This window comes from Gopherus flavomarginatus, chromosome 4, assembly GCF_025201925.1.
Source record: "Gopherus flavomarginatus isolate rGopFla2 chromosome 4, rGopFla2.mat.asm, whole genome shotgun sequence".
Taxonomy (NCBI): Eukaryota; Metazoa; Chordata; order Testudines; family Testudinidae; genus Gopherus; species Gopherus flavomarginatus.
This window is the reverse complement of record NC_066620.1, coordinates 3,734,975-3,760,202: the sequence shown is the minus strand read 5'-3', so window position 1 is coordinate 3,760,202 and position 25,228 is coordinate 3,734,975. Positions and strand designations below refer to the sequence as shown.

Here is a 25,228-nt window from a genome sequence, read left to right as displayed (position 1 = left end):
CAGTGTGACCGTTCTTATGTTCTTAAGTGCCCCAGAAACCTGCCTGGATCCCTCCCATCTCCTCCTGGCCCAGCTCCCAAATGAGGAAAGATACTCACTGTAGACAGCCCTCGTTTTTCTCTATCTGAGCCTGGCAGCTTGGGCAGCGCTTAGAGATGAGTTTGGCCAGATGTTTGCTCTGGGCTTCCACCGTCATCCCTTCATAGTACCCACCGTCATCCATCCACTGGGACATGTGGCTGCAGCTGGCCGGGTAATGAGCCTGCAAGGGACAGAGCATGAATCACAAGGGAGCGGGAAGGCAGTAGCGAGCCGGCGTGAAGACAGGCCCGCAGTCGAGCAAACTTCAGCCATACCTCTGGGAAATTGCAGTTGAAGCAGGATATCCAGCAGCACTTGGAGCAGGCCTCTCCGCAGCCGAGTCCCTCCTTACAAAGGACCTGATCGCAGCCCTGGGGGTTAGTGCACCAGGTCAGGTTGGAGCAGCACTCCACGTAGCCTCGCAGGAGAGCTTTCTCGTACTGCAGAGAAACGAGGGCAGAGGTGCATGAGGAGGAAGGATGGTCATGTGGTTAAGGCACCAGACTGGGACTCACGAGCTGTGGGTTCAATTCCCACCTCTGCCACCAACTCACTGCATGACCGTGGCCACGTCACTTCCCTCCTCTGCGGCTCAGCCCCCAGTCATAAAATAGGGACAATGATGCTTCCTTTCTCCCACCATGCATCTGTCATGTCTGTTTAGATTGTCGTAAGCTCGCTGGGACAACTCTGCTTCACACTAGGCCCAGCACAAAGGGGCCCAGTTTTGGCTGACACGACCGTCACATGAACAGAAAGCAACACGCTCCCTGGCAAAGACCCTAGGACTGCTGTCAGGGCAGCCATGGAGCACACAGCAGTTCTGGTCTGAATCTGCCTCCATAGCTAGGTGCAAAATACTCACCAGGGTGCAGACTAGGTTCACAAGGGTGGGAAACAATATAGCCCCGAGGGATCTTGTAACATGCACACACTTACTGCAGATACAAGAGGAGGATAAAGCAGCTGTAGAGACACTGCCTGAGAGTCAGGTGTGGAGGAAAGTGCACCAGGGCTGACTGGAGGATGGAGTGTAACAAAGGCTTTAGCGTAATTCCACGGGGAGGTCAAAGCAGCAGAAGATCCCCAAAAAGCTGGCTGGCTCAGGAGAAAGGGCCATGGGTTTCCCCTCTAGGGCAGCCCGGCGCACAAGGAACAGGCTATGGCCGTCAGTCAGTGTCCGATGCGACATCTGCCCAGGTGACGCAGTCTGGCCATCTGAGCAGAGGAGTCAAGGGTTGAATGAGCCACTCTCACGGCAAGGAAGAGGCAGACTGGTGAAGAGCAGAGCATGTGGAAAACCTGCCATGTCACCGGCCATGTGGGACACCCTCTGAGACCAGAAGACTTGAGTCCCTAGAGCTTTCAAGCCAGCACCTCTCCCCAGCACTAAACATGCTGGAGTCTGTAACGATGCTGCCCGGGAGAGAAGTCCTCTGTCTTGAGAACAGGGATGGTCCTGTCAAATTCTCGCAGGGAAAGAAAAAACAGCGTTGGCAAGCTGGAGAGGGGAATGGGCGACGGCAGAGAGGACAGTTGCAGGGATGCAGAGAGAAACAGGACAGATGAAACAGACATTCAGCAGCAGCCACTCTTTACCCATCAGCGCCATAGGCTACGGACGGGACAGGCCCATCTGACCGGGGGGGTTGGCTCAGTGCCCAGGCACAAGGAAGCAGACAGGAATCTGGCAGAAAGCAAGTGGCACTTATTGCTGGATACTGTTCTACTTCTGCAAACAAGGAGAGAACCCCTGGTGCGTCAGGGCTGAATGGCTTTTGTTTGACCCGCCTAGAGCGAACAAAGTTCCTGTAGGAATGTTATTTTCCTTACAGGAACGGTGGCTCTTTCAGATGAACAGAGTACTTCGGCCAGCAGCGTTCGCTAGGGCCATGCCTGCACCCAAGGACCTCGCTGGCCCTTGGTTCCTTCACCAATACAGAATCCTAGAGGGGTACAACTCAGTTCAGGGGAGCGTCTATTTCCTGCTTTAGACAGTCTCTTGAAAGAACACTGGTAGAAAAGGTGGTGACTCCGCTGGTACTGGTTGAATGCCAAGGGATCTAGAGGCCTTGGAACAGATCGGTACCAAGCAATGGGGAGCCAAGCATCTGTTGCCGCAAGGTCTCATGAAAATCTAAACTCCTGCAGTACCCAAGTGCTTGGTACCAAGACAGCAGCTTGGGCAGATGTTACTGCCAGTGCCGTAAGCTTTATGAGCTCCAAGGAGTGTCTGCTAGATGGCAGTCTGGTCTACAATGGTACCGACGGCTTGGCTGAGTCTATTGGTACCAACTTAGAGTAGTCTTCTCCTTATCATCTCAAACCCTGAGGTACTGACCATTTCGCAGAGCTGGGAGCCTTACATTCTTTGGGTTTAATGGTGCTCACAGAAAATTGCAGCCTCATGGGTGCAGAGTCAGGAACCAGTGGGTGCTGAAGCAGTTGTCTCGATCTGTGATCAGGGTTTCTTTGGGATAGATTCCCTACCAGGGAACCCAAGTTCTGTTTCTTGGTGTCTCTTTGAGAGAATTCTTGAGTTCCTCTTAGAAGCTCTAGAGGAGTGCTGTGCTGATGTGAGTGACTTGCTCGGAGACTGGTGCACGGGTCAGAAGCCATTCGGAGGTGCAATTTAATCTCCTGGTTCTCTCAATTTCACAACCAGACAAAAATTACATTTTTGGGGGGGACGTGTGACTTCCCACGGCAACAGACATACCAGGAGTGCCCGCCGCTCAGCGGGAGAGCATCCTGGCAATGAAAAGCAATGTTTAAAACCTGGAGAGCTGGACATACCTCCCCAGCACTCTAAAGTTCTCCCCAGGGATAAAACTGAAAGGTCAATGGGCCTTACAACAAATCCTGTGGTTTGTGTAATGATTTAACTACTGAAGCTAACTAAGCTAAATAAAGCTAGAGAAAAAACAAAACAAAAATGACAGTTGAGCTCAGCTCAACCGGGACACTGCTGAGGCTCAGTCTCGGCTGAGAAGGAACTGAGGGCGGTTCGCCCGTGGAGCTCTCTGTGGCCATGGTGCAGAGCACGAGGCAGAGTAGAGTGATTGTGCGGACCCAACAGGCACTGCTACCGAACATGAGGATCTCCAATCTAAGGCACACAGGACATGCGCACACCTGAAGTGGGGCACCCATTGGGACACTACTCAAGAAGGCAGAGCTGCTTGTGGTGCCAAAGGACATCAGCTGAGGAGTCTTGGACCAGGGTGAAAAGTCTCATGAATGTGTAGATGGAACTCCGTGTAGCTCACCTGCAAACAGCAAGGGGCACTTCTTGAGGGGATGCTGCTGAGGCTGCATGCGACCCTGCAGAGGGAGTCCTTACTCCCACGCGGAGCCCTTACTCCCAGCTGTACCATCTGACAGGATACAGCCAGAGATCCCCTTCGATATTCTCAGAGGATACAGCTTGTCCTCATGTCCTCATACTCATCCTGCTACGGCAACAGTGTAAGTCTAGGTGGCTCTCTGTTCCGGTCTGTTCTCGGAAGGTACAATGCCAGAGCTCATCTCATGTCAAGCAAACAGTCTCCCTTTTTTGCTAGATGCATGCAGCTTTGGGAAAGACACAGGTAAGTGAACTGGCAGGTTTATATGAAATCCTGAAACTACCTTAGGAGTGAATTTTGGTGTAGTTGTAGCGAGATTTTGTCCTTATAGACTACTGTGTAAGGTAGGTATGATGCTTTGTACCTCGGGGAAACACCCAGCACTCCCATGTTCATCCTTATGACTGTGTGATATTCAATGCAAAGTCTGTCATGTTAGGTGTTTCCGGCAGGCTCACAATGCACTGAGCATTGTTGTTATAGTAAAGTTATAGCTTGTAATGTCATGTATATAGTTATGAGGCCTAAAACATGTCCTCATGGCTTAAAACAAGCCCAGGCAAAAACTCTCCAGGAACAGAGGGACAGTTCACATCCCATCAGGGCATGTACAGGACAAACCCAACCCAGCCTCACAGGAACAAAGGATGCTGGCCTAGGCAGTAACAAAGGATCTGTTGGACTCTCTAGCGAGTCACCCCCCTTCCCTTGGTCAGTTTGGGGCTGTGATGAGGTAATGCTCACCTGACTCTGAAGGGCGGGGGGCAAAGCCAAGAGGGCAGAAAGAACATGATAAAAGGGAGAAACATTTTGCCAGGCTCTTCCTCTCTCTCCCACCTCCATCTACAGACACCACACCAAGCGACTCAAGTGCTGATCAAAGAGGACAGCCTGGCTGAAGAGCAACCAGCCAGCCTGTGGTGACAAGCATCTAAGCTGGTAAGGACACTGACAGTGTTAAGATCAGCTTAGAATGCGTTTTGCTTTTATTTCATTTAACCAAATCAGACTTCTTGTGCTTTGACTTATCACTTAAAATCTATCTTTTGTAGTTAATAAATTGGTTTGTCCAGCCTACCTGAAGCAGTGTGTTTGATTTGATGCATGTCAGAGACTCCCCTTGGGATAATAGGTCTGGTACATATCAATTTCTTTGTTAAATTGACGAACTCATATAAGCTTGCAGCATCCAGTGGGCATAACTGGACACTGCAAGATGGAGGTTCCTAGGGTTGTGTCTGGGACCGGACATATTGGATAGTGTCATTCAGTTGCACAATCCAAGCAGCAGCTGGCCAAAAGTGCTCACTCACATAACTGGGAGCAGTTTACATGCTAGAGGCTGTGTGTGAGCAGCCCGCAAGTGGGGGTTCTCACAACAGAGCAGGGTAAGGCAGGTTCCCAGTGTCGAGGACTGGAGTGACCTAGCAGCTCACTGGTCTAGATAATGCCAGGGGAAAGTCACAGTGCGTTCTGAGGGCAGGAATGGAACTCCTCTGCATATGTTCTACGGCTCTATCCCCCAATTTAGAGATGGAAGCACTCGTGCAAACTCACATGCCCAGGGAATGTCGGTTTGGGGGATATACTGAATGAAACCAGGTTTGCAGACATCTCAAGTAAAGCATGGCATGTACGTGCATGAGGCCATGTGTCCCAAGAGCTGCAGACTCACACACTGTTTGCAGAGTGGACGTGAGACTCTCAGCTGTAGAGACTATCTCCTGGAACCTGTCCATTGGAAGGTAAGCCATGGCAGATGTGCTGTCAAGGCCCACTCCATGACATGTATTCTCTGTTGAGGCTGTAACAATGATTTTTCTATGTCCAATTTTGGACCTGTACCAGAGAACAGACATCTGAAAACAAGAAGGCTGTTCTGGATATGTGACCTCGATCTTCTGGAACTAGCCAATCATCCGGGTAAGGAAATATCTGAATTCCAAGATGGCACAGATAAGCCACAACCGCCTTTGTGCGCTTTGTGAATCCCCACGGGGCTGAGGCTAGACCAAGGGCAGGACCATATACTGGCAATGCATACTGGGTACTATGAATTGAAAAAAAGCTTCCTGTGGTCTGGCTGTATTGCCACGTGGAAGCTGGTATGCTGCCCTCAACCTGCAGGATGCTCTCTCCAGGCAAGGGATAACAGAAGCAAGGGTGGTCATCTTGAACTTCATTTTCTTGACAAATCCGTTGAACACTGAAGTCCAGAATGGGTCAAAGACCCACCTCTGTTTGTGGGAATCCAGAAGCTGCAGGAATAGAAACCTCTACCTCTGTGCAAATAAGGAACTTCTCTTGCTCCCAATCATAACAAGGACAGTACTCACACCCTAGAGAGAAAGTCAGCACAGAGAGAAACATCTGGGCACCAGTCGAGCCACCAACAGCAGCTGCCTGGATGTCAAAGGAAATCCGAGCAAGAAGTGCCTCCCAAATGGCTGAGTGAGCAGATCCCAAGTTTCCCCCAGCTAAGACTCAAACAGCAGTACCTTAGACACCCCTCTCTGCTCCAGGCCCAGTGATCCTTGCCTCCAGGATCTCTCCACCAGGAACTGCCACAGAAATTGTGCAGAAACTAAAATAGCTCTCTGCAAATCTAGGCATGCCATACTTCCTTGCACAACAGGGGCGCAGGCAGGTATTTGATAATTCTGTAGATGGGGAGGCGGGAAGGGGTCCCCACCAGTCATTTCCGGAAGAGGAAGGAAAGCCCAGTTCTGAAAAGATGTTAATGTTGAGACAAGCCTTCCATTGGAAGCCTGACCCTGACTCCTCCTCCCTCTTTGCCAATCAGAAGCCAACCCACTTTGGTGTCTCCTGCTGAGGGCTTTGTCCAAGGGTGGAATGGCTTTCCAAGGTGGGGTGAAGGAAACTGGGCAGAGGGAGTGTCTGAGAATTAGGGGCTCATGTTCGCAACACAGGGACACTCTAGCCATATACTGTTTGGATTGATGTTCCCTGCGAGAGAGGAGCTATTTTCATTTCTGCACAGGGCGTACCATCGTCCTCTCGCGGTTGGTTTCTAGTTTGGATTGGAAGGGGATTAGATACACAGAGCGACAGGAACGGAGGCAGGGGGCGCAAAGGGAGGGCACAGAGGGCAGCACAAAGAGCCTGAGAGAGGGTGTCATAAACAGATAGTTAAGGGTTAACGTCTCTTACCTGTAAAGGGTTAAGAAGCTCAGTAAACCTGGCTGACACCTGACCAGAGGACCAATAGGGGGACAAGATACTTTCAAATCCTGGTGGAGGGAAGTCTTTGTTTGTGTTTTTTTTTTTTTTTTTTTTTGTTCGTTGTTTGCACTCAGGACTGAGAGGGACGGGACATCAATCCAGGCTCTCCAAATCTTTCTGAATCAGTTTCTCATGTTTCAAACTTGTAAGTCATTAGCCAGGCAAGGTGTGTTAGTCTTATGTTTTTTTTCTCAACTTGTAAATGTTTCTTTTTGCTGGAAGGATTTTACCTCTGTTTGCTGTAACTTTGAACCTAAGGCTGGGGGGGAGAGGCCTCTCGTCTATAGGAATCTGATTAACCTGTAAAGCATTTTCCATCCTGATTTTACAGAGATAATTTTTACCTTTTCTTTCTTTAATTAAAAGCTTTCTTTTTAAGAACCTGATTGATTTTTCCTTGTTTTAAGATCCAAGGGGTTTGGATCTGTGTTCACCAGGGAATAGGTAAAGTCCCTCAAGGCAACCCAGGGAGGGGACAAAGTTTTGGGGGGACAGAGAGTGCCCCAGACACTGGAATTCTGGGAGGTGGCAGTGTATACCAGATCTAAGCTAGTAATTAAGCTTAGAAGTGTCCATGCAGGTCCCCACATTTGTACCCATAAGTTCAGAGTGGGGAAAAAAAACCTTGATAGAGGGCAGGGGAGTGAACAGCCAGTTGGCACAAGGGAGGATTCATTCATTCAAAGGCACCAGGTTTCTCCCGGGTAGCTCTCAGCCCCACCACTCTCCAAGACAGGGAGGGGGGAAAGGCGGTGGCCCAGAAACAAAAGCGTGTTCCCTGACACACCTGCTCAGGGCAGAGTAGACACGGCCCCGTGCCCAGTAGTGACCTCACCCACCTTGGCAATGACCTCCTGGGAGGAGATGATGGAGCGGATGAAGTCCGTGGTGGGCTGCGCAGGGCAGTCAGGGATGGGACAGGTGCAGTTCTGAACCAGGTTCTGCTCGATGCAAGTCGTCAGATATTTATTCCAGCAGGACTGGGGAGGGGGAACAAGATCAGATCTAGAGAGAACCTCTCGTGCTCACCCCAGGGCACAGACTCTCCTGATGAGCCCCCTCCCTTCGTCAGGGGCCAGCTCCCAGCTTGATAAACTCAGGAATTTGCCATGCAGGCGAAGTGCCACCAGAATCATGCCACACCTGAAAACAGGGAGTGAGCCCAGGAACACAAGGAAGCCAGGGAAAAAGGGGTGACAGTATGCCCCCGGGACCCTCCCCTCACTGTCATAGACGCTGCCAGCCCCCAGGCCCCTCACCTTGCAGCAGTAGTGCATGCAGCAGAGGGTGGGAGGGCTGTCGTCCGGGCACAGCTGGCTCACGCACACCGGACAGTGGGTGATGGGACTCGGGGGTGGCTGGGGGTTCTGCACTTGCAGCCCTGAGGAAATCAGCAGCAGCTCGGGGTCCTCGGTGTAGCGCTCGATCAGCAGGTCCACGTTCCACTTGCAGTGAATGAGCAGGTGCTGGGCTCTATCAGCTGAGACACTCAGGGTGTCCAGGACCTGCTGCACCGTCTGGTTCATGAGCACCTGCACCTCCTCCTGACTCATGGTGCGCCCCATAGGCAGCAGCAGGGTCTCCATCAGGACCGCCTCTGGGCCGACTCCACGGGCATCCAGCCTGGCAGAGAGCAAACCGTCACCCGTCTGCAGAGCTCCTGGTGACGCCCCCGTCAGCCCCCGCCTGAGACGCTCCCATACCTGAACGGGGAGAACTTGCTGCCCTTGTCCTGCCCCCTCAGGCACCCTGTGCTATGGAAAATGACCTGGGCCTGGCCCCGGTGAGGTGTCGTGGGCTCCGTGGAGACGTACTCCAGCAGCTGCGGGTTGTCCTCCTGGCGCCGCAGGTAGCCCTGGCTCAGCAGGTGCAGGGTGCAGGACAGCACGTCCGTGCTGCTGCAGCAAAAGCTGAGGAACTTCAGGGCGGAGCCAGACTCCCATTTCTGACAGGCATCGATCACCTGGGGTGGGGGGGAGAGGGCAGAGTTACTCAGGCTGCCGGGGCGCGGAGCCGTGTGGCCGCTCGCCTGCCAGGACCCCGTACCCTGAACACCAGGTTATCGATGTGCAGCTCCTTCTCCCCTTTCAGGATCTGGATGATGAGGCAGCAGATGATGTTCCTCTTCCTCTCCAGGGTGCTTCCCTCGTCATCCTCCACATTCAGGTACGTCTGCTTGGGGAGCAGCCACAGACGCTGGCCAGCTGCCCGCGCCAGGGCCGCCTCGTTCAGACGCAGGACGCCTGGGACCAACACAGCCGCACTCAGCCATGCCCAGGGAGCGGCTCCTCCAGCACCCACCGGCCCTGCTTGGGGACCAGCCACAGCCCTCCATGCCCCCCCTCTCACATATCCCACCCCTCAGCCCTGCTTGGGGACCAGCCCCAGCCCTCCATGCCCCCCCCTCACATATCCCACCCCTCAGCCCTGCTTGGGGACCAGCCCCAGCCCTCCATGACCCCCCTCTCACATATCTCACCCCTCCAACCCTGCTTGGGGACCAGCCCCAGCCCTCCATGACCCCTCTCTCACATATCCCACCCCTCCAGCCCTGCTTGGGGACCAGCCCCAGCCCTCCATGCCCCCCCTTCACATATCCCACCCCTCCAGCCCTGCTTGGGGACCAGCCCCAGCCCTCCATGCCACCCCCCTCACATATCCCACCCCTCCAGCCCCGCTTGGGGACCAGCCCCAGCCCTCCATGACCCCTCTCTCACATATCCCACCCCTCCAGCCCTGCTTGGGGACCAGCCCCAGCCCTCCATGCCACCCCCCTCACATATCCCACCCCTCCAGCCCCGCTTGGGGACCAGCCCCAGCCCTCCATGTCCCCCCTCACATATCCCACCCCTCCAGCCCCGCTTGGGGACCAGCCCCAGCCCTCCATGCCCCCCCTCACATATCCCACCCCTCCAGCCCTACTGGGTGAACAGCCCCAGCCCTCCATGCGCCCTCCCTCCCATGAACCCCACCCCCACCCCTCTTCAGGGACCAGCCCCAGGTCTCCCACATACCCCCACCACGCTCCCCCAAGCCCTGTTTGGGGAGCAGCCCCAGCCCCTCCACACCCACTAGACCAGTTCTCCCTCCCCGCTCCCCCAGCCCTGCTTGGAGACTGGCCCCTCCACACACAAACCCCCTTCCAGCTCACAGACAAGCCCCATGCTCCCTGGCACCTGCCCTGGGCCAACCCTGCCCGGCCAATCCTCCGCACCCCCCAACCAGGCCCAGCGTAGGGGCTCCAGGGCTCCGTCCCCATCTGTGGTCGCCCTGTTCAGGGACCACCCAGGGACAGGGCTCAACCCCCCCCGCCCAGTCCCCCCATACGCACCCCCCTGAGGCAGGCTCTGGGTCAGGATCCCGGCCTCTCCCGTCAGAGGTTTCAGCGCGTGGCTCAGCAGGACAGGAGACAGCCCCGTGGCCTGGGCCAGGGTCTCCACAGCAACTTCCTGCAGAGCAAAGGAGACAGGAAGTGAATAGGCAGGGGCAGGCCCATGGCAATGGGGCAACAGCTCGGGGGGCCAAGACAGGCATCTTGGGGCCACAGCCCAGGGGCTGGAGCAATGGGGCAAAGTCTCTGGCGGCCGTGGCATGGGGGGCGAGGTCGCTGGGGCCTGTGGGGGAGTGGCCATCAGAGGATGGGCTGAATGGGGGGGGGGGGCAGAGGGGCAAAGGGGAGAGAGAACAACGATTCCTCTGGCACAAGCCATCCAGGGGATGCAGCGGCTGCTTCTCAGCAGCTCCTGGGCCACAGGGGAGCAGGGACCAGGGCTGTGGAGATGAAGTCCAAGGGCTCGGGGGTGGGGGGGATTCCCTGCCTCATGTGGGGAGGGACAGAGGGAAGGGGGGGTGTCTGCCCGTGGAGGAGGACAGACCGTCTCTGCCCCATATGGATGAGCTGGGGGGAAGGCACTCTCTCTGCTGCAAGGACAGGACCAGTTGGTGCCCCATTGGAACCAGCTGTGGGGTCCCACCCCCCAGAGGGAGCGGGGGTCCCACCTGGGCGCTGTTGAAGCCCAGCAGGATGTACATCTGCAGGGTGGAGACGTGCAGGGTGGTGCTGCCCGCAAACTGGAGCTCCGCGTGGCCCAGCCACGTCCACTGCAGGCGCCGCGGCTTCGTGTGCTCCAGGCCAAACCGGTTCTGACCTGCAAGAGACGCGGCCAGTCCCAGCAGAGCCACCAGAGAGCCGGGCCCGTGGGGTCCCTGAGCCAGCTGGGGCTGCCCCGCCCCCCACAGCCACACGCCCCCAGGCGGGGCTGGAGCTCACCCCACTGCTCAGTCTAGCCCTGTTCCCACCCTCCCCCAGTGCATTCTCTCCAGCCACAGGCCCCCCCCAGTGTTCCCTCCCCCATCACACGCCGCTCCCTGCCACCACGATGGGGCACAGTGACCGCCCCCCAGCCCTGCCCCCAGCCTCACTGTTGGTGTAGAAGTCGGTGAATCGCGCCAAGTAGCCCCCGAGGGGCTGCGGGAAACACCTGCTGGGATCCTCCAGGTAGCAGAGCGGGGAGATGGTCCAGCAGCGCGGGGACAGGGCCAGCACCTTCACCTCCGGCTCCTCCTCCGGCTCGGCCGGCTCCTCCTCCATCGCCTGGGGACGGGAGCAGGGTGCCAGGAGTCAGGCTCCCTGCCAGGGGCTCGTCTGCAGCACCTCCGGGGCAGGGAGAGGGCACGGCGCAGACCCCGCCCGGCCCCTCCTGGGAAAGGGACGGGGCACGGCGCAGACCCCGCCCCTAAAGGGTAGGGAGGGGGCACAGCGCAGACCCCGCCCCGCCCCCCTGGAAAAGGGACGGGGCACGGCGCAGACCCCGCCCCTAAAGGGTAGGGAGGGGGCACCGCGCAGACCCTCCCCCCAGGGTTCTCACCGCATCGTCCTGGCCCGCTTCCAGCTCCAGCAGGCGCTTGTCGAGCTGCTGCAGCTGGAAAAGGTGGAACTGCTGCTGCAGCTCCTCCGACTCGCTCAGGCTCCTCAGCATCTGCTGGGGGAAGCGATTGGGGAAGCAGAGCCCGATCTGCTCAATGACGGCCCGTTCCAGCCACACGTTCCCCTGGGCCAGGAGCCGGTCGCCCAGGTAATACCTGCAACGGCAGCCGGCGTCAGGGCGGGGCCAGAGCCACCCCCAATTCCATCCCGGAACCCCCCCCGGCCCCTCCATGCCTTTGCCATGGCCTGGAGCAGGGCGTCCCAGCCGGCCGGCAGCTGGCGCGTGCGCTGTGGAGCCCGCAGCCTGGTCTGACCCAGCCTGGGGGCCCTGCAGTGCCCTGCGGCCCCCCTGCAACCCACGGCTGGGCACACAGGCTCGGGGCTGATGGCCGGGGTCCGGCTGGACTCTGGGGAGCCCACGGCCCGAGCCGAGCCAGAGCCCCCAAGACAAGCCAGGCACCAGCACCCGCTGACGCGACGGGCCCAAGACAGAGCCCAGGCCGGGCGGGAGGCACGGCTGGGGCCCCTCACCGGTAGAAGTGCTCGAAGGTGTTGGCGAGCTCCAGGCCGGAGAGGAAGAGGATGGGCTCCAGGCTCTGCTGCAGCCGGTGCAGCGACTCCGTGTTGGCCACGTCCGTCTGGCTCTCCTGGATCTGCTGGTCGATGTAGCGAGCAAACTGCTCGCTCACCTGTGGGGGAGAGAGCCAGCTGCCAGGGGGCCTTCTCGGGGCGGCTCCCCTACCACAGCTCAGGTGATGCTCACATGATGGGGGGGCTCTGGGGGAGGGAACAGTCCTACAGAGGGGTAGTTCTCCGGAGAGGGGGAGGGGCCACTCCCTAGGAGCCGGGGTCATTCCCAGGGGTCACCCCCTGTGGAGACAGGGAGGCAGAATGGGGGAGAGGCTCTGGGGGAGGCGGGGCCATGGGAGCTGCGTGTCTGGGCGCTGGGCAAGGGGGCGCGAGGGGCCTGTTGGAGCAGGAGCGGACTAGACGGCCTTAGCGCAGGGGGGTTAGCTGGCAGAGACCCCCATGACCTGGGATCCCTCGGACTCTGGAAAGCAGCCAGGAGCGTGGCTGGGCAGAGCCGACGCCGAGGGGCTCACCCCCACTGGGGCACAGCAGCCTCTAGCCTGGCGAGCTGGCACCAGGCCGACCAGCCTGGTAGCTCTGCTGGGGCCCACGCTCGTCCCCCAGGGCCAGGCCAGCCCCCGGCACCCCCCCACTCACGTGCATGGCCGTCAGGAAGGAGAGCTGCAGCAGGCCCCCGGAGAAGCCCTGCCGCAGGGCCAGCGCGAAGGCCGTCTGCTGCCCGAACAGCTCCTCCATGGCGCTGCGCAGGCCCCGGTAGAGGCGGCAGTACCGCTCCACGAAGTCCGGCCCCTGCCACGCCGACTCCAGGAAACGCTTCACCTGTGCAGGGGCAGGCGGCACATGGTTACAGGAGTGGGGAGGGCCCCGGGGAGGTACAGGCTGGGGGCCGGGGGAGGACAGGCCGGGACAGGTGTCGGGGGGGAGGGGAAACGGGACGTGACAGGCGTGGGGAGGGCCCCGGGGGGAGGGCCTGGCCAGCCCCAGGGAATACAGGGTGGGCTGTGCATGGGGGAGGCCCTGAAGGTGGGTAGGGTCCCAGGGGGACAGGATGGGCCAGGGGTGGGTAGAGTCCTCCGCATCTAGTGTCCCATGGGCCTGGGGCAGGAGCCGCAGAGACAGAGGTGGATGGGGGCCCTGCTACCCCCATGCAGGGTCGGGAGGCGGATGAGCACCACCCCATTGCCCCCCCACTGCACCACGCCCACCCCCCGCACACACCTGATGCTGCACCACGCCCCCTCCCCGTCACCGCCCACACACCTGCTGCAGCACCACACCCCTCCCCCGTCAGTCCCCCCACACCTGATGCTGCACCACGCCCCCTCCCCCGTCACCCCCCCACCTGATGCTGCAGCATGCCCCCTCCCCCGTCACCCCCCCACCTGCAGCTGCACCATGCCCCCTCCCCCATCACCCCCCCACCTGCTGCTGCACCACGCCTCCCCGTCAGCCCCCCACCTGCTGCTGCACCATGCCCCCTCCCCCATCACCCCCCCAACCTGCTGCTGCACCACGCCCCCCGTCAGCCCCCCCAACCTGCTGCTGCACCACGCCACCCGTCAGCCCCCCCAACCTGCTGCTGCACCACGCCCCCCGTCAGCCCCCCCAACCTGCTGCTGCACCACGCCCCGTCAGCCCCCCCCAACCTGCTGCTGCACCACGCCCCCTACCCCGTCACCCCACAAACACACCTGCTGCAGCACCACGTCCCCTCCCCCGTCAGCCCCCCACCTGCTGCTGCACCACGCCCCCTCGTCACACACCCCCACACCTGCTGCAGCACCACGCCCCTCCCGCGTCAGCCCCACACACACACCTGCTGCTGCACCACGCCCCTCCCCATCAGCCCCCCCACACCTGCTGCTGCACCACCCCCCATCAGCCCCCCCACACCTGCTGCTGCACCACCCCCCATCACCCCCCCACCTGCTGCTGCACCACGCCCCTCCCCATCAGCCCCCCCCACACCTGCTGCTGCACCACGCCCCCCCTCATCAGCCCCCTCACACCTGCTGCTGCATCACGCCCCCCCTCATCAGCCCCCCACACCTGCTGCTGCACCACGCCCCCCCTCAACAGCCCCCCCACACCTGCTGCTGCACCACGCCCCCCCTCATCAGCCCCCCACACCTGCTGCTGCACCACGCCCCCCTCAACAGCCCCCTCACACCTGCTGCTGCACCACGCCCCTCCCCATCAGCCCCCCCACACCTGCTGCTGCACCACGGCCCCCCTCAACAGCCCCCCCACACCTGCTGCTGCACCACGCCCCCCCCCATCAGCCCCCCCACACCTGCTGCTGCACCACGTACCCTCCCCCATCAGCCCCCCCACACCTGCTGCTGCACCACGCCCCCCTCATCAGCCCCCCCACACCTGCTGCTGCACCACGCCCCCCTCATCAGCCCCCCACACCTGCTGCTGCACCACGCCCCTCCAGCACTGCGTAATCCCCGTCATGCTGCTGGGCTTCTTCCCCGACATCTTGGTGGCCCCAGAGCTCGTCTCCTTGTTCTTCCCGTTCTTCCCGTCTGCCAAGGGGGGGCCGGCGTGAGAGCAGCCCCAGCACTGCCCTCCTCCCCGACCCCAAAGCCGCCTGTGGGGCGAGGGCAGGGCCCGACCCTCCCAGCACTCCCCCAGGGAGGGCAGCTCGCTGGCAATAGGCAGGGGCGGCCGGGAGCCGGATGGGCCCGGTTGAGCCCCACCTGGTCACTGAGTGAGGGGGCGCAGGGCCAAGCCTGGAGCTCGGGGCGAGTTGGAGCCAGCCAGCCCCAGGCACCTCAGGGCAGTGGAGTAGCCACGCCCGGCTGGGACCCTGCCCCCTACAACAGGGCTGCCTTTGCAGAGGGGCATCTGGCACCTGCCGGCTCTACCTGTGGGCACCAGACCCACGGCTCTGAGTGCTGGGCTAGACCCCCACGTCTGTCTCCTACGCCCCGGCCCCAGGGCCTTGAGGACCAGCCTCTGCTGCACCAGGCCCAGGGGCTGCCCACCCGCCCGCCCCACAGAGTGCGCTCTCACGCCCCCCCGCCTGCGGGCATCGGGCACACACAGGGTCACACCGAGCTCAGCGCCAGCGCCCGGCTCTGGCAGGACGTGCAAAAGGCAGCCCGGAGAGCCCTCTCCCCACTCAGCACCCCAGGGCCTCCTCCCCCAGCCCCACCCTGGCACCAGCCCCAAAGCCCGCAGGGCAGGGGCCCTTACTGGCTTTGACTGGGGCTCTCAGCTCCTCGGGCTCCGGGCTACCGGGGTCCACGTGCACCAGCAGGTGACTCAGGCGCCGCACGCGGGAGTTGAAGATGGTGGCGCGGCTCTTGGCGCGTCGGCCCGTCTCCAGGTTCTCCAGGTACTCGCTCAGGAGCCAGGCCAGGGGGCTGACGCCGCTGGGATCTGCAAGGCCAGAGGGGGAGGCTGAGCCGTCGGGCCGGGCGGGCTGGGGGCAGCGGGGAGCCGGGCTGGGGAACTGGTACCTGAGCTGGTGATGCTCTGCACCAAGGGATTGATTAGGGCCTCCCAGCAGGTCCTGCCCAGAGCCTGGGCCGCCTCGTCATCGGGAAGGAAGCGATCGGCGAACACCTGCTCATGTCGCAGCGCACAGTTCAGCCTGCAGCAGCAGAGACACCCGCGCCAGTCACTGGTGGGGCCCTGGGGGCAGATCCTGGGTACTGACACACGGGGCAGGGCACTGCCGGGGGCCCCGGTGAGCGCTGGGGGGACCCCGGGTACAGACACACACAGGGCAGGGAACTGCTGGGGGCTCTGCTCAGTGCTGAGGGGACCCCGGGTACAGACACACACAGGGCAGGGAACTGCTGGGGGCTCTGCTCAGCGCTGGGGGGACCCCGGGTACAGACACACACAGGGCAGGGCACTGCTGGGGGCTCTGCTCGGCACTGGGGGGACCCCCTGTACAGACATACAGGGCAGGGCACTGCCGGGGGCTCTGTGGGGACCCCGGGTGCAGACACACACAGGGCAGGGCACTGCCAGGGGCTCTGCTCAGCGCTGGGGGGACCCCTGGTACAGACACACACAGGGTAGGGCACTGCCGGGGGCCCCGGTGAGCGCTGGGGGGGGACCCCGGGTACAGATACACAGGGCAGGGCACTGCCGGGGGCTCTGCTCAGGGCTAGGGGGACCCCGGGTACAGGCCTCACCTATTGAAGAGCTGCAGCAGCTGCATGCGCTCGTCCGCAATCTCCTGGCACCACGTGTGCGCCTGGGTGGTGTAGAACAGGTACGTGCGCCGGCATAGCTGCTCCTTGAAGATCGGCCAGAAGGTGGGCTTGGGCCCCAGGATCTCAATGCCACGCACACGCGTGTCAATGCCACCCTGCACAGGGCACAAACCCCCCCGGTTAGACACAGGCCTGCCAGGCCGAGCGACTCCCCACGGGGCGCCCCTGGGCCAGGCCTCTCGCTGCCCGTAGAGGCCCTGCGGGGGGCGAGGGAGGCCAGGGCCCAGCTCGGCCGCACACAGGGACGGGGGGGCGACGTTTTAGGGAAATATGTTTATGAGTGTGACTATGATGTAACTGGAATATGCTGTATGCAAAAGGTCTCTTGCAAGGGATCAGAACAAAGCTTATAACCTACTGAACATGACCTCCTACGTGTACGCATGGATCATTCTTGGATCTGAAGCCAGAAATATAAAGTATAACTCTGAGGTCCTGTTGTAATTATGCAAAGTGTGGGCCATTAATGGTGGTTTAGAATCGTGATGGCTCCCAGTGACTAGGACAATCAGCTGTAAATGGTTTATATACCTGTGTAGGTGTGGGCCAACCCATGGGGAATGGAGACTGGGGGTCTTTCAGTGACAAGTGACCATGTCACATGATACTGGAATCCATCTTAAATCTGGTACTTTTCCATTTAGGAGGAGTGGGGACCAGGGACACAAAGGATTCCCGCCTTGTGCCAAAGTTACAGAGGGAGTGGAGCAGGACAAAAGGGGCCGCCAGTCAGGAGAAAGCCCCTGCTTACCACCTGACATGTCTGCTGGAATGAACAAGGAATGGACCAGACTAGGAAGGGTCTAGCCTGTGAATGAAGCTTATTGGAACATCTCTGAGGGTGAGATATTACCTGTAATCAGTTTCTTGCTTGGTGACTTTGTTCTGTCTGTTATTACTTGAAACCACTTAAATCCTACTTTTTAGACTTAATACAATCACTTTTGTTTATTAATAAACCCAGAGTAAGTGATTACTCCCTGGGGAAGCAAACAGCTGTGCGTGTGTCTCTATCAGAGTATAGAGGGCAGACAATTTATAAATTTACCCTACACAAGTTTTACAGGGAGTAAAATGGATTTATTTAGGGTCTCCCCCATTAGGGTCTGGGTGCAGGAGACAGGGAACCTGCTGAGCTGTTTTCAGTTAAGTCTCTAGCTTTTGGGGCGTGGACCAGACGCTGGGTCGGGTTGCAGCAGGCTAGTGTGTCTGGCTCAACAAGGCAGGGCTCTGGAGTCCCAAGCTGGCAGGAAAAATGGGCCCAGAGGTAATTTCAGCACATCAGGTGACAGTCCAAAGGGGGTCCCTGTGACTGAACCTGTCAGGGACCCGACAGCGCACCCACCTGCTGGCAGCGCTTGACCTTGATCTGGATGATGGGCCAGAAGCGGGTCAGGTTCTCCAGGAGGATCACTCTGCTGGCCGAGGGCATGACGTTCACCTGGGGGGCAGGGAGAGCAGCAAGCCGTCAGGGCACAGAGCTAGCGAGGCCGCGAGAGATCCCGCCCTGCCCCACCCCACGAGAGTGTTGTCCAGGCCCAGGCCCCAGAGCTACATGAAGCGAAGCCGTGGGGTTAGCGGCGTGCAGGAACACGGGCCCCACAGGGATAGGGCAAAGAGACGACCAGCAGCTAGGACGTAAGTGGTCTCCCAGCAGCGACGGGACTAGCCAGCAAAGCCTCTGCCGCACCGTCAGGCAGCCCCAGGGCCCCTCCCAGCCACACCTGGGGAGATCACAGAAATCACGGCTCTGCTGGAGCAGTCAGATGCGCCAGACCTCTCCACCGCTCCCTGCTGCTCCCTCCCAGCAGGGCCACCGAGAGACCAGCCCCTGGGAGCTCCACCGCGCTCAGGGGCTGCCGTCAACCCACCGGGAGCGGACGCAGAGACCAGAGCTGATGGGGATAGAGGGATGCTGCCGGGCACGGGAACTGGACGACAGCCACAGCCCAGTGGTCCGTCCGAGATGCAGATCTCCCGGCGTACCCCTTCGGCTCCCAGCCCGAGTGGGGCTACTGACCAAGCATCACACCCTGGTCCCAGTGTCCAGGGGACTGTAACCGATCCTGCTCCTTCCGCATGCAGCCAGCTGAGCAGGTTCCCAGCACCGCCAGCCCCAGCGCCCAGAGCAGGCCTATCCACTGGGTCTAGAGCTGCAGGGGGGGTCCCAATTTCCAGCTTCTCTCTGCAGCAGGGGGGCTGGAGCCTCACTCGGGAAGTCACAGGCTGGATTCTCATGGAACCACCTGCCCCCAGGAGCTGCAGCTTTAAGGAACAGCCCAGCCGTGCCGAGAGCTGGTGCCAGCACCACCACTGTAAGCAAAGGCCCAGCGCCCCCACACCCAGCCAGCCGTGGGCACGGATGAACATGTTGCGCCCAGTAGGAACGCGCCGGCCTGTGTGTCTGCCCCACCCGCCCCCCTGCCTCTCCCCAGTGACCTCCTGGGACTCAGCGCTGCCTCGGGGGCCGGAAGGTGGCTCCTCTCGGTCCGTCCTCTGCTCTATGGCCACCGTGCAGCCGAGATCCCAGCACAACCCAAGCTAGGCACGCAGCCCAGCGCAGACAGCGCCTCTGGGTTCTGGCCAGAGGTTTCCCAGGGCAGCTCACTTGGGCGTGGGCCAGGTGGGTAACAGGTCTGGGGAAGCAGAGGGCGGGAGGGTGGCAGGGTCTAGCAGCAGAAAGGGGAGCAGCTAGGACAAGGTAGGCAGTGCCAGGCCTGTACGGGGCAGATGAGAAGGACAGGAGGGGAAGCCGGGACTTGGCCACTGCGGTGTCTTGCCCCTCCCCCTGGAGCAGCTGGTTCTGGCAAGCATTGGAGACCCTGAGCCTGGGGCCCTGCCCTGCTCCTGCCCGCCTAGGAGAGGCTGGTGACGTGCTCGCCAGGACAGGGCCTACAGGCCTGGGGCTGGCGACTCCCTGCCCCTCGGGTGCTGCCTGCCCCAATTCCAAGGCAGTTGTGCCCCCGCCGGCCTGGGCCGGGATGCCCCAGCTCCACGCTCACCAGCAGAGGTGGGTGCTGGCAGGTGGGAAGCTCTCAGCCTGCGCCCGCCCTGCTAGGGAGCCCCCCAGCCACAGGACCCCCACCCCCTGCAGCGCCCCCTCTCCTGTCCGGGGCGGCCTGGCCCACACTCACCGTATTGAGCTCGGTGCTGATGCTGGCCGGGTTCTCTCCTCCCATGACCACGATCCGGGCTGGCATGTAGCTGGAATCCTCGCTGGCCACCAGCAGGCTCATCTGCCTGCAGCCGGGGAGAGCCACAGCGTCGGCACCGGCCCATTTCTGGCCTGTGCTCAAGGCCTAAGCCTACGGTGCCCGTCCCGAGGGGCACGTCCTCCAGTGGGCTCAGAGCCTCGCATGGCTGCCGGTCCTAACAGGAGACCCTGAAACCCTGGCCCCAGCTCCTGGGGGCTGCACCTGGTGCTGCATTGCTCTGGGTCCGCAGTGCCGACAGCCATCCCAGCAGGGCATATGGCGCCCGGGGACACAGACGAGGTCCCTGCATGGCTGGCTCCTGGGAAGGGAACCCACCCCAGCCAGGGAACCAGCATGTGCAGCCCCTCTGTGCCACCTTGGGCACCCTGCCACCCCTCGCCAAATTGTTACCTGGGCCCAACTTCCCCCCGCCCACCTCATCCCTCCCCCATCTCCAGGACATGCTCTTTGCCACCCAACACACACAGCCATACCCCCCGGGGGCCAGTACCCACAGCCCCCTCCCGCCCCACCTGACCACCACGCCACGGTGCATGTAGATGTTGATGTAGTGCGAGCCGGTGCTGCCGTTGGACTCCCAGTAGGTCTTGGGGTTCCTGTCCGTCAGCTTGTTGGCTCGGTGGGAGTTCGAGGAAACCTCCAGCTTCTCCCAGCACTTGTCCTCCTTCACTTCCACGCTGGAGCCTGCAGGGAGAGGGGACAGTGCTGAAGGGAGCTAGGGAGCCACCCTGGCGGGGCCACAGCTCAGGCACAGGGACTCCAGGTGACCCCCCCAGCACTGACCCTGGCAGAGGTTGCGCAGGAAGACGTCGAAGAAGGGGATGTTGATGGGCTGGTGACTTCGTCTATGCTCCTCAATCTGACCCAGCACCATCTGGAAGAGAGGGGGGGCGCAAAGCGTCAATGGGAGGAAGGACCTGGCAGCCCTCCTCCACTGCTGGACCCTGAGCAGCAACCAGCCCCTGAGGAACTCAGCCCCACAGGTGGGGAAGGGAGAACTGAGTGAACTGGGTTCAGAGAGAGCCTCTGTCCCATGGCCACTCTCCCCACTTCACACACCACCACCTCCTCCCTGCCCACACCCTTCCAGAGACCACCAAGCCCTCTCCCTGCCCGCAGACAACTCCCTGGTCACCCCTTCCAGAGACCATCAACCTCTGTGACACCCTGTACCCCATGTTCACCATTGTACATGGTCATATTTTGTACAAAGTACGCCTTGTGAGAGATCATTTGAAAATTCATAAACCGCTGAATATCATTGTCCTGTTAAGATGTGTGTAACAACACAGTGTGTAAAGCTGCATGATTGTTACTGAAATACGGTGTCATTTTGGGTAATGCCCACGAACTAATTGTTCAGGGACAAAGACACCCTAGCACGCCAGCAAAGTACCAAAGTACTAAACCAGACAGTCACCCGCTGGCGGGGAGGGGAGGGAAACAAGTTACAATTCATCAGGAGGGCAGTTTGGAGCTCACGTAAACAACAGCACTGCCCGACCCCACGACCGAGCAGGGATTTTTCCAGCACAAAGGGCAGGAGTATAAGAAAGGGGAAAAATGTCCCTGGCCACCCCTCTCCTCTGTCCATCTCTCCGCTCATGACGACGACGCACAATGAGCTGAACAAAGGGGGAGTGGTCCCAGGCTGGGAAAAGACGCAGCCCGTGAAATGTACTGCAGTTGCTGGGGAGAGAAACTCCTTCTTATGCTTTTCAACTTACTAGTCCTGGTGAAGTTTAGGAATTCGCTTGCGTGTTTATCTTTCTATTCCTTTTGTGACCAGTTCTGACTGTTAGGCCTTCCCGCCTGCGATCACTCCAAATCCACCCCTCTCTGGGTAACAGACTTGTTTCATGGTTCTATCTGTACCCGTGTGTTGACTGACGTGTTTGGGAAACCTCTGCTTGGGACAACAAAGGCTGGCGCATGCTCCCTCCCAGAGCTGGAATGGGGAGCGAGGAGCTTACGCTGCCCGGGAGGGCTCGGTGCAGTGCAAAAGGCACATTTCTGGGGAGCAAGGCTGGGGCGGGGGCTCTGTGGGTGTCGCCCTGTATGTAATTCATGGAGGGCTGGGCGCAGCTGGGAGTGACGACGTGCTGGGGGCTGGGAGTGAGCAGAGCAGGGATGGGTTGCTGTTCCCAGCAGCGTAAAAGGCATCCCAGGTGGGAGAGCTAAGGGGACCCAGCAGTCCAGGCTGCACCCTGGGGAAAGTCACTCCCTCCCTCCAGGCCACCCCCTGCAGAGACCACCAACCCCTCCCCACAGACAGACAACCTGCCCTCCTCCCTCCCCTCCCTTCAGAGACAGCCTGGGACCCCCGGCTGGTCGTGCCCCGGCATGCTGCAGAGGTTCCACCCGCCCGGAGGGCAGGCCGCCCCAGGCGGTGGGGGGAGGTCTCCCCCATGGCAGAGCTCCCGGTCACCTGGGCGGGGTCAGGATGCCCACCCCACACCTCACCTGGATGCAGCCGGCCAGGATGCTGGTCGTCAGCTTCTGATAGAGGCTGGCGTATTTCTCACAGTCGGTCACCAGGTCCCGCAGCTCCGACCCCAGCAGCAGGTTGGAGTTGTGCTTGTCCAGGGCTTTGGACAGGGCCTCCTTGGTGCCCAGGCGGCACATCACCACGGCACAGTCCTTGTTGGTGGTGGCCAGGCGGTGGAGGAAGCGAACGAACTCCTGCACGACCTGCAGAGGGAGCAGCGCGGCCTGGGGGTTGGGGCACCGGCCTGGGAGCCACGAGACCTGCTTCTAGTCCCACCCCTGCCCCGACCTGCTCTCCCTGGGCCAGTCGCCCCAGCCCCTCGCCCGCCTGGTCTATGGGGAGCGCAGCTCCCTGGGGCGGAGCAGCTCTCAGCTCCTGCGGTGCCTGGGCTGGAGTCTGACAGAACAGAGACAGGCCCTAGCCCTGCCCGGGGGCACTGGGTAAAGGGCCACAGCCCCAGCTTCCCCGGGACAGGCCTGGCGCACATCAGGGCTGTTAGGAGCCAGGGCACCGGGCAGAGACTTCGCCAGTGATTCCTGCCGCGAACCCATAACTGGGGCTGAGCCAGGAGCCCCGCCCTGCCCCCAGCCTCCGCACCCCCGACAGGTAAGCAGGGCCCCCCCCGGACCCCTCACCTCCCGCTCGGTGCTGGGGGCGCTCATGGAGGACAGACAGGGCTCGATGCTCTCGTGCCAGGGCAGCGCCTCCTCCTGGTAACTGTCCAGGAGCTTGTTCAAAATCCTGCACAAGAGACGGGGGAAGGTGGGGCCTGAGGGGAGAGGCCAGCGGCTGACAGTGCCCCGATCCCCCGTGTGCCCGGCCCTCTGGCTGCACGAGCCACGCTCACCCCATGACAGCCCCCCACCACCCTCACCCCAACCCCACCCTACCCCCTCACCTCGGGAAACCCCAACTGACCACACACACCCCCCACCTCAGGACAGCCCCAATCAACCCTGACCCCCCAAAACAATCCCCCAGACAGCCGCAACCAGCCCTGACCCCCAAAACAATCCCTAGACAGCCCCAACCAACCCTGACCCCCCAAAACAGCCACCCCCAACCCCAGGAGAGCCCCAACCAACCCTGACCCCCCAAAACAGCCATCCCCATCCCCAGCACAGCCCCAACCAACCCTGACCCCCCCAAATTCCCCCAGACAGCCCCAACCAACCCTGACCTCCCAAAACAGCCACCGCCAGCCCCAGACAGCCCCAACCAACCCTGATCCCCCAAAACATCCCCCCAGACAGCCCCAACCAACCCTGTCCCCCCACAACAGCCACCCCCGCCCCCAGCATACCCCAACCAACCCTAACCCCCCAAAACAGCCACCCCCATCCCCAGCACAGCCCCAACCAGCCACCCCCATCCCCAGCACAGCCCCAACCAACCCTGACCCCCCAAAACAGCCATCCCCAGCCCCAGGACAGCCCCAATCAACCGCTCCCAGGACAGCGCCAACTAACCTTGCCTCAATCCACCCCCAGGAAAGCCCAACCAGACACACCCCCGCTCTGGCTCCCATTCCAACCTGGGACATCCCAGCCACACACTCGCAGTACAACCCATGGATCCCAGGCCAAGGTCCCCCTCCCCAGGTGTCACCCCAGGATCCCCGGCAAAGGACCCTCCCTCCCCCCAGTGTCACCGAGGAGCCAGCCATGCACCCCTCCCCCCCCAGTGTCACCAAGGATCTGGCTGCACACCCCCCCAAGTGCCACTGAGGACCCGGCGCGCCCCCTCCAGTGTCACCAAGGACCACGCCCCCAGCGTCACGGAGGACCTGGACCCCAGTGTCACCAAGGATCCGGCTGCACACCCCACCCTAGTGCCACTGAGGACCCGGCACGCCCCCCCAGTGTCACCAAGGACCATGCCCCATGTCACAGAGGACCGGTCTGCACCCCAGTGACACTGAGGACCCCCTACCCTCATGTCACTGAGGACCCGGCTGCATGTCCCCCCCATGTCACTGAGGACCCAGCCACGTGCCCCCCCAGTGTCACCAAGGACCACGCCCCCAGCGTCACGGAGGACCTGGACCCCAGTGTCACCAAGGACCCGGCTGCACCCCACCCCCCAGTGCCACTAAGGACCCGGCACGCCCCACCCCAGTGTCACCAAGGACCATGCCCCATGTCACAGAGGACCGGGTTGCACCCCAGTGACAATGAGGACCCCCCACCCCCGTGTCACTGAGGACCCAGCCGCGCACCCCCCCAGTGACACTGAGGACCCTCCACCCCCATGTCACTGAGGACCCGGCCGCGTGTCCCCCCCAGTGACACCGAGGACCCCCCACCCCCGTGTCACTGAGGACCCGGCCGCGCGCCCCCCTAGTGTCACTGAGGACCCGGCCACGCACCCCCCCAGTGTCACTGAGGACCCCCCAACCCCGTGTCACTGAGGACCCAGCCGCGCACCCCCCCAGTGACACTGAGGACCCTCCACCCCCATGTCACTGAGGACCCGGCCACGTGTCCCCCCCAGTGACACTGAGGACCCCCCACCCCCGTGTCACTGAGGACCCGGCCGCGCGCCCCCCTAGTGTCACTGAGGACCCGGCCACGCACCCCTCCCAGTGTCACTGAGGACCCGGCCACGCGCCCCCCAGTGACACTGAGGACCCCCCACCCCCGTGTCACTGAGGACCCGGCCGCGTCTCACACTCACCGGAGGGTCCCCAGCTGCACGGCCTTCTCAGCCCCCAGCTGCTCCAGGCTGCGCAGCAGCAGCAGGAAGTGCTGGCGGTCCCGCAGGGCCGCGGCCCCCTCGCTCTCGGGGCCGGCCTCGTCGCAGAGGCAGCGCTCCAGGGCCAGCACCAGCTCCTTGGAGAGGCTGCCCTCCTGCAGGCGGCCCAGCAGCGTCTGCACATCCACATCCTTCAGCTCCAGGGCTGAGCCCGCCTCTGCCATAGGGGGAGAGAGGTGTGGGGACGGGGACGGGCACTGCATGCTCGCAGGCAGTGTGGGGCCGAGCCCACCTCTGCCACAGGGAGAGAGCCGTGGGGCCGGGCACTGCAGGCTGCCAGCTGCACGCTCACAGGCAGTGTAGGGCTGAGCCTGCCTCTGTCACAGGGAGAGAGCCGTGGGGAC

The 25,228-nt window shown here is 61.3% G+C and overlaps 1 protein-coding gene across 4 annotated transcripts in view; it reads right to left on the bottom strand.

Moving 5' to 3' along the window:
* LOC127049855 (cullin-9-like) overlaps window positions 1-25,228 on the bottom strand; it is a 71,862-nt gene that overhangs the window by 11,906 nt on the left and 34,728 nt on the right. For 3 of the 4 annotated variants that reach the window (XM_050951148.1, XM_050951149.1, XM_050951150.1), the window contains 23 exons: window positions 24,807-25,041; window positions 22,766-22,871; window positions 22,106-22,333; window positions 20,426-20,516; window positions 20,155-20,326; window positions 19,562-19,667; window positions 17,773-17,868; window positions 16,347-16,522; window positions 15,660-15,793; window positions 15,394-15,579; window positions 14,605-14,720; window positions 12,826-13,008; window positions 12,130-12,287; window positions 11,540-11,753; window positions 11,094-11,265; window positions 10,671-10,819; window positions 10,003-10,120; window positions 8,718-8,914; window positions 8,375-8,634; window positions 7,931-8,294; window positions 7,511-7,651; window positions 357-521; window positions 99-262 (listed from right to left, as the gene is read on the bottom strand). In XM_050951148.1, coding sequence (XP_050807105.1) covers window positions 99-262; window positions 357-521; window positions 7,511-7,651; window positions 7,931-8,294; window positions 8,375-8,634; window positions 8,718-8,914; window positions 10,003-10,120; window positions 10,671-10,819; window positions 11,094-11,265; window positions 11,540-11,753; window positions 12,130-12,287; window positions 12,826-13,008; window positions 14,605-14,720; window positions 15,394-15,579; window positions 15,660-15,793; window positions 16,347-16,522; window positions 17,773-17,868; window positions 19,562-19,667; window positions 20,155-20,326; window positions 20,426-20,516; window positions 22,106-22,333; window positions 22,766-22,871; window positions 24,807-25,041 — 3,931 coding nt within the window. The remainder of the gene's footprint in view (window positions 1-98; window positions 263-356; window positions 522-7,510; window positions 7,652-7,930; window positions 8,295-8,374; window positions 8,635-8,717; window positions 8,915-10,002; window positions 10,121-10,670; window positions 10,820-11,093; window positions 11,266-11,539; window positions 11,754-12,129; window positions 12,288-12,825; window positions 13,009-14,604; window positions 14,721-15,393; window positions 15,580-15,659; window positions 15,794-16,346; window positions 16,523-17,772; window positions 17,869-19,561; window positions 19,668-20,154; window positions 20,327-20,425; window positions 20,517-22,105; window positions 22,334-22,765; window positions 22,872-24,806; window positions 25,042-25,228) is intronic. The other variant, XM_050951151.1, reaches the window with a different exon arrangement.